At 47.0% G+C, this 16,059-nt stretch overlaps 3 protein-coding genes across 5 annotated transcripts in view; 2 read left to right on the top strand and 1 right to left on the bottom strand.

Annotated features, from left to right (window-relative positions):
- Positions 1-114: 114 nt before the first annotated feature.
- Positions 115-10,114, top strand: mpv17 (mitochondrial inner membrane protein MPV17). 3 transcript variants are annotated; one of them, XM_047021684.1, is made up of 8 exons: positions 115-169; positions 683-767; positions 3,926-4,041; positions 4,769-4,861; positions 7,780-7,875; positions 9,135-9,167; positions 9,263-9,315; positions 9,668-10,114. In XM_047021684.1, exons 2-8 carry the CDS (start codon positions 692-694, stop codon positions 9,735-9,737), a joined length of 537 nt encoding a protein of 178 aa, XP_046877640.1. In that variant the 5' UTR covers positions 115-169; positions 683-691; the 3' UTR covers positions 9,738-10,114. The 3 variants fall into 3 exon arrangements, with proteins under 3 accessions (XP_046877640.1, XP_046877641.1, XP_046877642.1); XM_047021685.1 differs by having other exon boundaries at positions 148-222; XM_047021686.1 differs by lacking the exon at positions 9,263-9,315 and having other exon boundaries at positions 149-222.
- A 740-nt stretch (positions 10,115-10,854) lies between these two features.
- Positions 10,855-11,943, top strand: uts1 (urotensin 1). The gene is made up of 2 exons (XM_047022056.1): positions 10,855-10,932; positions 11,343-11,943. Exon 2 carries the CDS (start codon positions 11,366-11,368, stop codon positions 11,876-11,878), a length of 513 nt encoding a protein of 170 aa, XP_046878012.1. The 5' UTR covers positions 10,855-10,932; positions 11,343-11,365; the 3' UTR covers positions 11,879-11,943.
- Positions 11,944-13,584: 1,641 nt separating this feature from the next.
- trim54 (tripartite motif containing 54) overlaps positions 13,585-16,059 on the bottom strand; it is an 8,335-nt gene continuing 5,860 nt past the window's right edge. The window contains 4 exon segments of the mRNA XM_047021773.1: positions 13,585-13,889; positions 14,806-14,902; positions 14,988-15,112; positions 15,849-15,871. Coding sequence (XP_046877729.1) covers positions 14,817-14,902; positions 14,988-15,112; positions 15,849-15,871 — 234 coding nt within the window. The 3' untranslated portion in view covers positions 13,585-13,889; positions 14,806-14,816.

Below are 16,059 nucleotides of genomic sequence, written 5' to 3'. Positions count from 1 at the left end.
ACAAAACTCCGGTAAACAGAGTCGGCCTTCAACAATACTCAAGGACGCAAGTGACTGATGCACTTTTGCACCACCAAAGGGCGACATACTCCACCTTACTGCGTGTTTATAGTGGAAGTGACGTGTTGCCCGGTGTTCCTCTGCCTCTCGTTTGGACCGGAGGAAACAGGCATGTAACACTTTTATTCTACTGTCTCTTTGTATCGGTGTCAGTACAACCGGGTGAGCCCTTTAGGAATGTTACTATTCATCTTACGATAGGTTCTTGTTGTGTAACTAAATACGAACTATTTTATTTCAAAATCGTACTTGCTGTTGCATAAGTGTAAGAACTAAGAAGTAGAGCCAGAAACTGTCCTGCTGTGTTGGCCTGACAGGACTCTAACACGCCGACATGGCTTTATATCTCATAGTATAGAAATATTTGGTAGTATTTGTTTTTAATGTATAAATGTTCTAACATTTCGCTAATGCGTAGCGTTGTGGAGTTGAACACGTGCCTGTTATTAGTTAACAGCATCCTCGAGATAGAGCACGTCTCTCGCGCAGGGCATTGCATGTTGGGACTTGCGTAACGAGTAAAAAAAGTATGGCATTTGACCAAAATTTAAGCATTCTAAAAAAGCCAATGCATTGTTGCTTTTTTCATGCTTATCTAATAAGATGTGTGTGTGTGTTGCAGAAGTGGGTAATGATGTCTGTCCTGTGGAGATCCTACCAGGCCCTGATGATCAGGCACCCCTGGTCTGTCCAGATCATCACAGCAGGTACACACACACACACACACACACACACACACCCCTGGTTTGTCCAGATCATCACAGCAGGTACACACACACACACACACACCCCTGGTCTGTCCAGATCATCACAGCAGGTACACACACACACACACCTCTCTGGCCAACTCCCTGAGATTCCCTTCAACGCTCTCTGGGCTGAAACCCAGAACAGCGAGGTCAACTCCATCTCAGAGACTATTCCCAGTGTTTACCCCTCTGAGGAGGGGGAGAGGGGGGGTGAATCTAAACGGGCTGGCCGGCCGGTATGTAAACATCACCTCATTCTACTTCCTGTTGACTCAGTGACGGTGTAACTTGTACCACTTATGTTTCCGTGGCGCCCTGCTAAGGCTGTGATTGGTCAGAGGAGGAATCCAGGGCAAGGCAGGACATCCAATCAAATCTTCATGTATATATTTGTAGATGTCTGTGACCCATCAGTGTCTGGGGTCACAGGTCACCTGACCCATCAGTGTCTGGGGTCACAAGTCACCTGACCGATCAGTGTCTGGGGTCACAGGTCACCTGACCCATCAGTGTCTGGGGTCACAAGTCACCTGACCCATCAGTGTCTGGGGTCACAGGTCACCTGACCCATCAGTGTCTGGCCACTGGAGAGCTGAACAGTGACATGCTGTCTAGTGTTGGTGCTGGTTAAACCCTCTGATCTTTAATAACTTTGCTACTTCACCCTGACTCACCCTGCACCCTGCATCACTTGTCCTCCTCCATCACACACAGTCTCCCCCCCCCCCCCTCACTCGGTCTCTCTGGAGGGGCTCCTCCTAGATGACAAGTGTGTGTGTGTGTGACCGGAAATGATTCACTTAGAGAATGTCAACAGCATGTCATGTTTTAGTGTTGCGTTACCGCAGTGACAAACCCTGGTGAGATGCCAGGCCCAATGTGGTTCCTGTGAAGGCTGGATGCTATTATGGGATAGTTTACCTTACCCCCCTATACACACACTCCCCCCCCCCTCCAACACACACAACCACAAACCCACTCTGCCCCCCCCCCCCCCACACACACACACACACACACAGGAACTGTCTTTGTGGCATGTCTCACATCAGGCGACACTCTGGCTTGTTGTGAAGGGACGATTGGTTCCTTGAGCATAGGCTCCGCCCAATAACTTAGTCACAGACATACCCATTAGCCCATGAGCACTAACGTCATTTTGTTTCGAAGTCTGTTTACTGCTGTAGTCTTGTTTGTTGCAAATGGACGTGTGTGTGTGATAATCCAGTTAGTTATTTCTGCTGCGGACATTCTGGAAAGCTTCCATAAATGTTCTGGAAGGCTTTCCATCCAGATTGTGCAGGGGGGGATGAGGGAGGGGGGGAGCGAGGGATGACTGAAGGAAGAGTCCAGTGTCAGTACGCATCTCAAAGTCACAGTGTAGCGAGGTCAGGACCAGGTCAGGCCATCATCATCATCAGCTAAACGCTCTGGATCCATCTCTCCCTCCTCCATCTCTCCGCCTCTCTCCCACCTCCATCTCTCCTCTCTCTGTCCCCCTCTCTCCCTCCTCCATCTCTCCTCCTCTCTCCCTCCTCCATCTCTCCTCCTCTCTCTGTCCCCCTCTCTTTCTCCTCCATTTCTCCCTCCCCTTTGGACCAGCCAGGACAGCAGGGGGACAGCTGCCAACTTCTCCCCAGACCGCAGCACTTAGCCTGGGCTGCGTCCAGCCTGCCTCCAGCCTCCCCTGCCTCTCCATGGCTCTCCGGCCTCCAAGGGCAGAGTCCTTGGCTGCCTCGCTCTGAACCAAGCACTTAGTCATGAAGCAGTTGATTTGATCCAAAACAAGGAACAGTGGGATTTGAACTTGCAACCTCTTAATCTGTTGTCAGATGCTCTAACCACTGTGCTCTATTTCCTGGGTTTATGAGTAGGTGCTAGAAGGTCGTTTGGGCGGAGCCCCGGTCTTATGTGGTGTTGTTAAGGTTTTGTAAAGGTTACCTGGAGTAAGGGGGCTGTCCGCCAGACAGGTTGAAAGACAATTTCTCAGAAAGAACATTTACAGTGTGTGTGTTTCTGTGATATTTACAGTGTTGAAGGTGTGTGTTGAGGACAGAGTCCCTCACCAGACCCAGGGCCTGACTTCAGTCTCTGAACACTTGAAAGCTGTAAACACTGACATGAACTTAAGACAGGAAAGATGATTATTCTTCGAATGTACTAAGTGCATGCTCTTTGTGTGTGTGTGTGTTCCGGTAGGAGATAGAGGGAGAATGAAAGCATACATCAGATGTCTGTCTTCCAGCAGTCTTGAGTTCTGGTGACATTTCTAGACAGGAGCTGCAGTGTGTCGTTAAGATGCTCCTTCTAAAGAGCTGCTTCTCTGGCTGGAGAAGACCTGCATGACCTTAGGAAGTCCCTACACACACACACACACACACACACAGGGAGAGGCAGATGAAGGGGAGGCAGAGGAAGGGGCTCCCTGAGCTAGTTTGAGGCAGAGCAGATCGATGACCAGCACAGGGAAGGAGACTGACATTTACTTCAGAGAGGAGGAACAGCTCTGTCAACATGATGGACACACACACAGACACACACACACACAGACACACACACACACACACACACACACACAAACTTGCCTTCCATTGAGATTCATATCGCAGTTGTTTTATAACAGTCTGCATCATATTGTGCAGGGCTACACTTGATCTGCATCGTAGACCAGTAGAGGTTCCTGGATGTTATTCAAACCTGACTTCCAGGTTGGAGGGGATAAGGTTGTGTGTTTGAATCTAAACACACATCCACTTTATACTGGAGACTCACACACACCATTATCCTCAGTATAATGTATCCTTAGTATAGTTAGACCATATATCTAAATGTAAGATTCCTATATGTTTATTGTATGCAAATTCCTTGTCTGTGCAAACTTTCATGGCGAATAAATCCCTTTCTGATTCTGAAACACTGGATGGCATTTTGGCGATGCTGTTTATAAGTCTTATAAACTCTGATGTACGTTACGCAGCAAAGATGGCAGCTCACCTGTTCATCTCCTCCTGATATTCACCTTAGGTCCTCAAGGCCTTGAGTGGACATGTAACCGTGTGGGAACATTCTCCTCCTCTCCTCCCCCTTGCTCCTCCCTCTCTCCTCCCTCTCTCCTCCAGGCTCTCTGGTTGGGGCTGGTGATGTTATCTCGCAGCAGGTGATTGAGAGGCGAGGATTGGCCAATCACAACGTAGCCCGGACAGCAAGGATGATGAGCATAGGTTTCTTCTTTGTGGTGAGTCTTCCTCCCTCATCCCCCCATCCCTCCTCTCCCCTCCTCCCCCCATCCCTCCTCCATCCCTCCCCTCCTCCCCCCATCTCTCCCCTCCTCCCCCCATCCCTCCCCTCCTCCCCCATCCCTCCCCTCCTCCCCCTCCTCCCCCCATCCCTCCCCTCCTCCCCCCATCTCTCCCCTCCTCCCCCCATACCTCCCCTCCTCCCCCTCCTCCCACCATCCCTCCCCTCCTCCCCCCATCCCTTCCCTCCTACCCCTGGGGCTTAGGCTTTTGGCACCATCCCAGATCACCCAGTTTGACGAGAAAGAGAGAGAGAGGATAGAGAGAGAGAGGAGAGAGAGAGAGGAGAGAGAGAGAGGAGAGAGAGAGAGGAGAGAGAGGATAGAGAGAGAGGAGAGAGAGGAGAGAGAGAGAGAGAGAGGATAGAGAGCGAGAGCGAGAGAGGGGATCTGTGTGTCCTCTACTGTACACCCTGGAGGAACACTCCTGTATTCTACTGGGCTGTGTTCCGTCAGAGTTGCGTAGACAAAGTTTATTTATACTTGTAATCTCCTTAACTTCATACAGCTCTATTGTCTGTGATGTTGCTGTAGCGGGGTGTGATACCATGAGCGACCAGAGAGGGCAGCATTCCTGACCACGTTTATATTTACATCTTTACACACTTTATCATCTGGGATTCATTCCCATGCAGTCTGAACACTGTGTGTGTGTGTGTGTGTCCAGGGCCCTGTCATTGGAGGGTGGTACAAGGTTCTAGACCGGCTCGTCACCGGGACAACCAAGACTGCTGCCCTGCAGAAGATGCTGCTGGACCAGGTGGGGGGGTTCATGTGTGTGTGTTACAGTAGGTGTGTGTTAGCACTGGCCACGGGTGCGAGTGTGTGTGGTAATCCTGTCTGAAACAGGAAGCTAACGTTGTTGGCTAATGTTGGGGCATCTGAATAGCCTGAGGACAATACTGCCCCCCCCCCTGCAGGGGGGATAAAGCCAGGAGCAGGACAGCAAGCTCTTTCACAGAGATTTCCAGTTTTCTATTTTTGAACATAATTTTCTCCTTACAGGGATTCCATGGCTTATAATAGAGCCCCAGTTTGATGGTGTCCACCCCCCTACAGCCACACACACACTGGCTGACTGGGGATGTGTGTGTGGGGGGGAGGGCGGCTGTGATGATGGTGTGTTCTGTCTAAACTGTAAACTGGCTTCATTAGCAGCGCTGACTGGAGCCTGATCACTCTGAGTTCCACTGAAGCGCCGCTCTCTCCAGAGCCTCGGTCCTCTTCCATGTAATAACGTCTAGAATAGGGCTGTAGGTTACCCAGTTCAAGTATTTCAAATCTAACAAAGCATCAACAAAGTATTAGAATAGAAGAAAATACATTATTTTTGTCCATCCAATTGTTTCTCTGGCATCACTTTCAATCAACAAAAATCACTTACATTCTGGAATCACTAAATACATTTGACATTCATGCTGTTCATTCACTCAAACCTTTAAGGTTGTCGAGACATTCCCTGGTGACCAACCTGCTCCAGGTTCACTGGGTGGAGATGGTTTAAACCAGCGTTTGAACACACTCTCCTGGGGCATTCTGAAACCTATGGGGCTCCGTTTGTAAAAGGTTGCACGTCCGTTATTCCTGCTTAGTTTTTGCACATTTAGCACAAAGAAATGCAGCAGAATTTCGAGTGGTCACTTTTTTAAACATTTAGAGGGAAATTAATCTAAATACATGTCATAACTTATTCAGAGCAATGTTCTTCAGTTTACAAAATGATAAAATAAATATTTTATAAAACTGTTAAATGTAAATGTGAATCAGAATCAGAAAGGGATTTATTCGCCACGAAAGTTTGCACAGACAAGGAATTTGCTTTGGCAGGAAGGTGCATACAATAAACATATAGGAATCTTAAATTTAGATATATGGTCTAACTATACCAAGGATACATAAACTAGCAATACTAAGTGGAATACAATTAAAATAAAATATACAATAAAATGAAATATAAGTTGCCATAAAATTCAAATAAAATATAAGTTGCCAATTTACAGCATAAAATACAATTTAAAATACAAATATTACACGAATTGTGAAGTAGTGCAAATGCAATTGTTTCAAGACATGAAGTCATTAAAGTCAGTGTGAACTCTTGGTCTTGTTGAGGAGGCCAACAGCGCAAGGGAAGAAACTGTTTGTGTGGCGTGCGGGTTTGGTCCTGATGGACCGCAGCCTTCTGCCGGAGGGGAGTGACTGAAACGGAGTGTCCAGGGTGGGAGGAGTCGAGGCCTATTGACATTTAAATGTTAAATGTAAATGTTAAATGTAAATATTAAATATAAATGTTAAATGTAAATGTTAAATGTAAATGTGCATTTTAAATCTAAATGTTATATATAAATGTTATATCTAAACGTTAAATCTAAATGTAAATGTTAAATGTGTAATTCACACATTTAGCTAGCCACGCCCCCATAGTGTTTTCTGGATTTTTTTGGAAACTACGTGATTTTTCTCAGCCTCCCCGGGTCTACATCTTCAGCCACGCCCCCAATCAAGAGGCGCGTGGCCTCTGCTATATTGGCCAATAGGCATCAACTTGCTAAGTTTGATGAGAAGAGAGACATTTTTGATGATCTACCAGTGGCTATGCTTTAACTGTAAAAAAAATATTGACATGGGGTTCACCCAGGTCTTAGTGAGCCGTTTAGCTCGATTTCAAAAAGGTGTACCACCGCTATATTTATGTAGGAATGTTTGAACCGCATGTTTTCCTAATATCGAAATGGCGAGGTGACACTTCACCTAAAATCAGTTTTGAAAATCACGAGCCTCCTTCTTCTCATCAAACTTAGCAAGTTGATGCCTATTGGCCAATATAGCAGAGGCCACCCGCCTCTTGTTTGGGGGCGTGGCTGAAGATGACCCGGGGAGGCTGAGAAAAATCACGTGGTTTCCAGAAAAATCCAGAAAACATTAGGGGGGCGTGTCTAGCTAAATGTGTGAATTACACATTTAACATTTAGATTTAACATTTAGATTTAACATTTGCATTTAACATTTACATTTAACAGTTCTGTAAAATATTATTTTATTATTTTGCATACTGCAGAACATTGCTCTGAATAAGTTATGACATGTATTTAGATGAATATCCCTCTAAATGTAAAAAAAAGAGACCGTTGAACATTCTGCTGCATTTATTTGTGCTAAATGTGCGAAAACTGAGCAGGAATAACGGACATGCAACCTTTTACAAACGGAGCCCCATAGAAAGCAGCGTTTGAACACGCTCTCCTGGGTCTTTCTGAAACGCTGGGCAAAGGCCACTTAATGCAGGAAAAAGTAAACAACAAAGTATGTAAACGTGCAGCATTGTCCCTGGCCATGAAAGTGGTTGTTTAATAAACGCTGGAACAAAAACGTACATGCTCTGCTTGAGTCAGGGTGGATTTAAAGGTTAGAAATTTCTGTTTCAAACCTTTAGTTCCAGTGGAACTTGGGGGGTTATTGTTAGTAGTGTAAAGGCTCGTTAGTCATCCACTTAGCCAATCCTGTGAGAGGAGGAGATGTGTAACAGCCAATCACCTGTCAGAGGAGGAGATGTGTAAAATCATGTACTGTGATGAAGCCACCATGCTCAGCAGTGTCCAGACCACCTCCTGTTTCATCCTGGTGTTCTAAATCTGTCTGTGCGTGTGTGTGCGCGTGTGTGTGCGCGTGTGCGTGCAGGTATGTTTTGCTCCCTGCTTCCTGGCATCGTTCCTGGGGATCTCAGGGAGTCTGAACGGGCTGAGCCTGGAGGACAACATCCACAAGCTGGAGAGGGTGAGTATAGTACAGGACTAACCTGGGGCTATAACAGTACAGTACAGGACTAACCTGGGGCTACAACAGTACAGTACAGGACTAACCTGGGGCTACAACATTATAGTACAGGACTAACCTGGGGCTACAACAGTATAGTACAGGACTAACCTGGGGCTACTACAGTACAGGACTAACCTGGGGCTACAACAGTACAGGACTAACCTGGGGCTACAACAGTACAGTACAGGACTAACTAATTTACCAATTTACTAATTTACTAATTTACTAATAACCGTTCATACCAGGGGAACCTGGGTTAGGTCAGATGGAACCTTTTTCACATTTTATACGTTTAGCTGACACTTTTATCCAAAGTGACGTACGAATAGAGCATATAAAAAGCTTGAGTCCAGGTGGAACCTAGTTTGGGTCAGGTAGACCTAGTTTAGGTGCTGGTGGTTCAGCTGAACTTGGCGTTCAGAGGACCGGTGTCTCCGCAGGACAGCAGAGATGAACAGAGCTCTCAACATTCCAGTTTTAATAAGTAATTATTCATATATTTGGGCATGTATAAATAAATGCCCAAAAATATATATTTCAAAACGGGAAGGGGCGGGGGGGGGGGGGGGGGGGGGGGGGGGGGCCTGAGCTGCGACGCGCCACAAGGTAGCCTGGGACTCGTCATCAGACCCGGTCACGCACCAGAAAACAAACAAAAGATTGGAAAATACGCAGTTTCAGGAACATTGTGTGTGTTTGACTCCGTCTGGTGACCTTTAAGGTGATGGGAGGAAGGCTTGTTAACAGCTGTGGGCTTGTTCAGGCCCAGCAGGAGACAGGGTTTATATGGTCTGGAGAGGTTAGGGGTGGGGGGGGCGGGGTGTCACCGGGTGGGCACTCCTTGACCCGTGGTTGTTAACGTGTCATCGTCACCTCGTCTAGGGACAGCCACATGTGACACGTTTCAGACCAGGGGGCTGGTGTCTACACATGAACAGGAACAGATCAAGGGTGGAACCTTACACTTAATACAAACCTTGGAACAGCTGGACTGTTCTTCTGACAGGAGAGATGTGAGGGGTGTATGGATGGTTTATGTAGAAGTCTGTTAGAAACTAAATGTTTCTGGTTGTCTGTATGTTCTGATTGAGAAATGAGCTCGTCATGCAGATCTAGAAGTCTCAGTTTCGAATCCCCCGTACCTCGGTTTAGATGGACATGTGCCAAATGAACACAATATTCATGTCATGTTTGTACTTCTTTCTCATGTTCAACAGGATTACACAGATGCCTTGATCTCCAACTACTACGTAAGTTAGTGCCTATAAACTGTATAAACTATAAACGTTTATTGCAATGATCATGTTTCTTAGTATTAGACATGACGTGCGTGTTGTGTTTTCAGCTGTGGCCTCCCGTGCAGATCGCCAACTTCTACTTCATTCCACTGCAGCACAGGTTGACCTGCACACCCTGCTCTGTCCTCCACACCCTCCACACCCTGCTCTCCTCCACACCCTGCTCTCTCCTCCACACCCTGCTCTCTCCTCCACACCCTCCACACCCTGCTCTCTCCTCCACACCCTCCACACCCTGCTCTCTCCTCCACACCCTGCTCTCTCCTCCACACCCTGCTCTCTCCTCCACACCCTGCTCTCTCCTCCACACCCTGCTCTCTCCTTCACACCCTTGATCTGCTCTAACCACTGATCTGTACTTGATGAGTAAACGTCCTCTGCTGTTGTGTGTGGGGCTGAAAAGTAGACCCCTCTTCTGGAAGAGTTGTGACGTACTGTTCTCCTGTTCACAGACTGGCTGTCGTTCAGATTGTAGCCGTGGCCTGGAATTCCTACCTATCCTGGAAAGCCAATAAGATCTGATGGATCGCCACAGGTCCCGCCCTACCTCGCCCTCATAGGACAGTTGAGGAGAAGTGTACCATTCACTTGTCCTGAAATATGTGAAGTTAGTAATGAAGCATTCAAACTCAAACTTTGAGCAGTTCGACTACATTTCTCTTGTTCATTTAGTCTATCATCATATGTGTTGCTAATAAATCACATTCTGGATGTTTGAGAGCTGTTTACTCAAATAAGTGAATAGGCCTACCAACAATATTGTCTTAAATGTAGGTTACTGTATATAACAGTAGGCTAAATGTTTTTATATATAGTCAATTGCATAAATAATGTACATGAAACTAGTACTTTGAAATGTACAAATCCTTTTCAATAATAAAGTTGTAATTTATCATCAATGTTGACTTGGATGCTACTTAACACAGTCGCGAGGACTCCTATGTGCAGCCTATCAGCCCAATTGGTCAAAGATATTTCATTAACTGTCACGCACGCACACAACCTGCACGTACACAACCTGCAACCAATGGATTCAAGTCTTTATCCGGAGGACCATAAGAGTTCGATTAATGTATCACTTCATCAAATGATTTTTCACAGCGTTTTCCATCCCCGCTCGCACTAGCCAGTTCAGCACCACGGACAGTTCCCTGCTCTGAGCCGCGCGCTTCTCCTGTTGCGTGCCTCTGCTCATCATCTCCACGATGTGAAACCGTGCATGAACTCATCACGACGTAAAAAACTGCGCCTGTACGAGCTAATACAGTCAAGATCAATTACACCAACACTCCTCAACATAACTACAAGTTCCAGGATTTGGGGTATAAATTAGATGCATTATGTTTGGGACATTTTATGTTCACTAAGTCTAGGCTACCAATAGTTGTCAAGTATAGTTTACAATTTACCTCGCAGACTCAATTAGGGTAATTAGCCCGGTTGTCGGTAAACCGGTGGCGGGTGGGACGGGAGAACATGTCCTCTGCTCTGTCCAGCAGACGACAGCCACTCAAACTCGTTTCCCTTCAGTTCCAACAGAGACGCCTAATTTACAGGCAGTTATGCTCTCGCGCTGACGTCAGTGGAGCTTTTCTGGATGTATATAACCGTCCTGAGCGAGGCGTTCCACTCCAGTCGTCACTGAACGGGACTTTCCGGACCGGGGCATTTTTGACATACCGGAGACAAACTTTTTTTTGCATCAGGAGACGAAAGAGTAGGTAGTTGATGCTTCAGTTTGTTTGAAATGTTGCAATCTGTTCAGATAATACTGGGACTAGAAAGCATGCAGCATACATGCAGGCTGCATGTATTTTCTTTGTCATCTTAATGCTTTGCCTGATGTTGACCTTTCAATATTGTGATTGTTTATTCATGCTGCCATCTCATATTTTCGTGTGCTTTTACCAATATGTAACCTTTTTTTTTTTTTTTTTACACCGCTCAAAAAAATCTTAACATCTGTCGAGGCCCTGCTTAGTCTTGTCAGTGGGCAAATACAAAGTTGTTGCCAATATTAATAGGCCTAACGTTTTTGCTCATCTTAAAGCAGGCAACTTGGTTTCTATTACTTGAACATGGGATTGTTCACTTCGGTCAGTAATATCCAGTCCTTCTCTTCAACAGGACACCGTATCCGTCCGCCCAAAATGAAGCCTGTACCCCACGTCCTACTTCTTGCTACTGTCCTCCTAACTTTGCACGTGCCATCCAGCGTCTGCCGACCGCGGGACCGGGGCATGTTCACCGGCCACGACCACAAGAACCAGCTGGATGAGGTGTTGCTGAGCGCGCGCGACAACGCAGTGTCCTACCTCATCGGGGAGAAGCTGCTGAGGTCCCTGCAGAGAAACCCGCGACTGCAGAGAAGTCTCGTGCTCCCACAGTTTCCGTTCGAGGATGCCGTGACTGCGATGGGCTCGAGAGATCTTGATCAGCTGGCGCGCAGCTTGCAGCAGCCGTTGGCTGTCGACCGCGCGCCGGAGGAAGAGGGAAACAGTCTGGACGAGCTCATGGGGCTGAACAAGAGGAACGACGATCCTCCGATCTCCATCGATCTCACTTTCCACCTGCTGAGAAATATGATCGAGATGGCGAGGATCGAGAACCAAAAAGAGCAAGCAGAGTTGAACCGCATATATCTAGATGAAGTTGGAAAATAATGCGGCAAAGTTCGTTGAGAAAGGAGTAGACTAACATGATCTCAGAGTATTCCTAACCCCAGGCCCTCTCAGACCCCAGTAGCTCCATAGTTCACACTGAAATGCTTTAAACTGTTTATTTGCCTGTTATTTTATTCATTTTTTGGTGCCCTATGTGAATTAATGGATCATCTGTATGGACCCAAAATGTTTTAGAATAAACCGTTTCCAAGACTGTTTTTTTTACTGAGGCCCCGTTAGAAGAGCACTCACGCTGGATTTTTTTCCCGGGGAAATTCTGAAGCGCGTGTCTTCTGCTAGGACTGTGGCTTACGTCATGTTTTATCGCCTTTCTATGTCAGGAATTTGAATTAAACTGGAAACGTGCTTCGTATGTTTGTTTTCACCACAGTTGGAAGTTATGTTCAAATGTGTAACAGGAATGCGATATTGCAAGTAGTAGATCACAGTTTACTAATAGCCTCTATAAATGTAATTAGAAAAGATTGAATACAGAAAGCTCAACATTGAATATTAACAAACCAACATACAACAAATCATCTGTACTGTACCGCGCATGCTTACAACTTTAGAGAACAAAAACGAAAAAATAATAATTCTAATGCCTACCTTGTGTTGTTTACTGTTTGTCGGATTCTCATATTGCCTGGATGCATATGGGTTTAGAAGTAAATAAAAGCTTTTTGCCATTTATATTTTGTAATAAAAAGAAAATCCTGACGAACATGTCTATAGACTCGTGGATGTAGTCTCTAGGTTAATTAGCGGACATAGGTTAATAAAGAAACGTATTGCTGACTTCAGGGTTCAACTCATCTTTTTCACTCCTCCCGTAGGGTTTACCTTAAATTAAAATAAAAACGATATAAAAATGTTTGCTGTATAAATATTTTGTTCACGATTAATTAGGTTACTCTTGATCATTTAAAGCATTTGTTGTGCATAAAATCCACATACAAATGCATAAGAATGCAGTGTTGTGTTTATATTTTCATAACACTAACACATAACATAACATAACACTGTTGCTTCGGGTGGGATTGTATGGAAGCGTGTGTGCATGAGCGTCTCCCAGAATGTGGCTGTCAGAGCTCCACTTTCTCACTACGGTGTTTTACTGACCGGGAAGGTCCACGGTGTTTTACTGACCGGGAAGGTCCACGGTGTTTTACTGACCGGGAAGGTCGCGCTCCACGGTAGGCTACTGTGCCACATACCCATAGGTTGCTGGTCTTAAACATCCATTTGCACACTCAAATGTGAGCTTTTCTCAACGGAGGCCGTATTACGGACGGGAATATAAAATGTATGTATAAAATGTAAAAAAAATACCCTACATAGGGACTGCATTGAGACCCACCGCAATCTGTAAAAACCGTGGGAACGTAGCGTAGACTGCCAGACTGGAAGTTCTGCTGTTGCACTATTGCTGTCACAGATCTCCCAGACAGTCCTGAGAGGAAAGGCGAGATAAATAGAGCAATAGGCCCGATTAAGTAGAACCGAGGCGTCCACAGAAATGCCATGTAGGTTTATTTATATCAAACTGAGGAAGTAACAGCAGAGTTGTTTATAAAAGCCCAGATCGCCTTTAATTTCTGCCCTCTCCCGCTGAACAGGCTCACGGCAGCCTCTGCCCGGTATGACTCATGCTTGTCTCTGTGAAAGATACTTGTGAAACGGTACGCATCGTAAACTTCGGTTTTGTTCCAGCCTCCCAAACATGAAAGAGGAGTCAGCTGTGACAGCAGACCTTTAATTCAGCCATACATAACAGTGTTCATGGTGTAAACGGGAGCTGAAACAGCTTGGTGTGGGAGAAAAGGGAGAGAAGGGAGGTGTGGGAGAGATTAAGCAGGAAGAATTTATCTTCTTGTTTCACAAAGCATCCACTCACAGGAGCACAGAGCAGAGAAACTACACTGCTGTGGTTGTTCTGAAGAGGATTATGATAATCTCTCTCCCTCTCCATCTCTCTCTTCTTCCTTTCTCTTGTCTTCACAGGAAGAACCTTGAAAAAAAAGAGAAATAGTAATATATATTGGGCTCACAGATCTTACCCTGTCTGCATTGTTTCTGTGTGTGGAGGGGCTGTATTCTCCTACACCAGAATATTTCTGTGATGAAAGATTAGTTTTGTTTTCACAGTTATGTAAAGTCCAACAGTACAGTACTATCTCACAGTGACTGAGATCCCAGTGCCTGGAGACGATGGCCCACCAGGCCTGCCGAGCCAGTGAGTGTGGACCCTCCCTCAGTCAGACCTAACATCTCCCAGGGTCCATGTCTGTCTGCCTGCCTGCCTGCCTGCCTGCCTGCCTGCCTGCCTGCCTGTCTGCCTGTCTGTCTGTCTGTCTGTCTGTCTGTCTGTCTGTCTGTCTGTCTGTCTGTCTGTCTGCGTGTCTGCGTGTCTGTCTGCGTGTCTGTCTGCGTGTCTAGCTTGTCGCTGAAAAAAGGCATGCATCAACATGATGATACATGGACTAGCACAAACACACACACTCCAATCCAGATAATGACCCATCTCCAGTCACAGCCAGGATCTTGGTGTGGGTTGTTGACTAACTCTCCAAGTCACATCACACACTCCTATCCTATTAGAATGACACCCATGTCAGTCTCACAAACACACCCCTCCCTGTCTGAATCAATCAGTGAGTGGACAGGCCTGTGGTACAGCCCCCCCCCCCCCCCCCTACAGCATTACACGCCCGACTCCCTCACCGCTCAGTCATCTGACTCCTTACTCCTTACAGCCTTACAGCCCAGCCCACTGTTCCTGGACTCTGACCACTGGAACACTGTTAGAGCGACACACTTCAGATCCCCCATCTGCTGCTGAACCTTCTCCATGCACTCTGAGTCTGTCCCAGTTCACCTGGTGAAAGGACAACATGTACAGGGGCGGGGGCGGTCTGGGGCAGTACCTGTAGAGAGACTACAGGTTCCTGATGTCTAGCTCCATGGCAACAGGGTCCTCAGCCCCCTCCTCCCGGACGAAGCCCTCCTCCTCCCCAGGGGGACCTGGCAGCAACACACACACACTTATAGATATGTACACACACACACACACACACACACATACATATATACACACAGTATGCGGTACCTGAGCAGAAGTCCATGGTCGTGAGCAGGTGTTCCAGGGCCCGGGTGTTGACGGTGAGGTGGACCAGGCTCTCGTAGCCCGGCGCTGGACGCTCCAGGGTCGACGCCCTGACCGAGGCCGACATCCTGCCAGCACACAGAACGTTACTGTCCCCTCTGTGCACGGCTGGGGGATGGAGGCTGGGGCTCTGGGCTGGAGGCTAACGGCTGGAACTAGAAGCTGGGGTTGGGGCTAGGGGCTGGAGACTGGGTCTAGGATCTGAGGCTGGGGCTTAGGCTCGGGGATGGGGATAGAGGCTGGGGCTAAGGCTCGGGGCTGGGGAGAGAGGCTGGGGCTGGGGCTAAGGTTTGGGGCTGGGGATAGAGGCTGGGGCTGGGGCTAAGGCTTGGGGCTGGGGCTTGGGGCTGGGGCTAAGGTTTGGGGCTGGGGATAGAGGCTGGGGCTGGGGCTAAGGCTTGGGGCTGGGGCTAAGGTTTGGGGCTGGGGATAGAGGCTGGGGCTGGGGATAGAGGCTGAGGCTGGGGCTTGGGGCTGGGGCTAAGGCTCGGGGCTGGGGATAGAGGCTGGGGCTGGGTTTCTTTGCTGTGGGAGCTAGGTGGGGCTAGGACTGGAGCTAGAGAAAGGGTTGAGTAGGATTGGGACTGGGGCACGGGAGGTTACACGCTCATATAGGGTCATCTGGGGTTAGGGCTAGAACAGGGGCCTATCCTGGGGTTAGGGTTAGGACAGGGGCCTATCCTGGGGTTAGGGCTGACAGGACCCTATCCACCTTTAGTCCCATGCCCAACCTTAACTTATGTGAATGTTTTAGTTCTTGTTACAGATCATGCTATTCACACCCTTACTTTTAACTTGACTTACTTTTCCAGTATGTCCTTGGTAGTCTGTGAATCCAAATATAAAAAGCAACATTACACCGTTAATATTTCTCAGTATATAGCAGAGTAGAGGAATGTATATAGTAGAGTAGAGGAATGTATATAGTAGAGGCCTGATCAAGTACTTTTCAATGATGCAAACATTTTTTTTAACTTTTTTTCCAAAATGTTCTTAAAACGTCTTTTTCCAAAAT

Source organism: Hypomesus transpacificus, chromosome 6, assembly GCF_021917145.1.
Source record: "Hypomesus transpacificus isolate Combined female chromosome 6, fHypTra1, whole genome shotgun sequence".
Lineage (NCBI taxonomy): Eukaryota > Metazoa > Chordata > Actinopteri > Osmeriformes > Osmeridae > Hypomesus > Hypomesus transpacificus.
The sequence above is the reverse complement of the archived record's forward strand: the minus strand, read 5'-3'. Positions and strand labels throughout refer to the sequence as shown.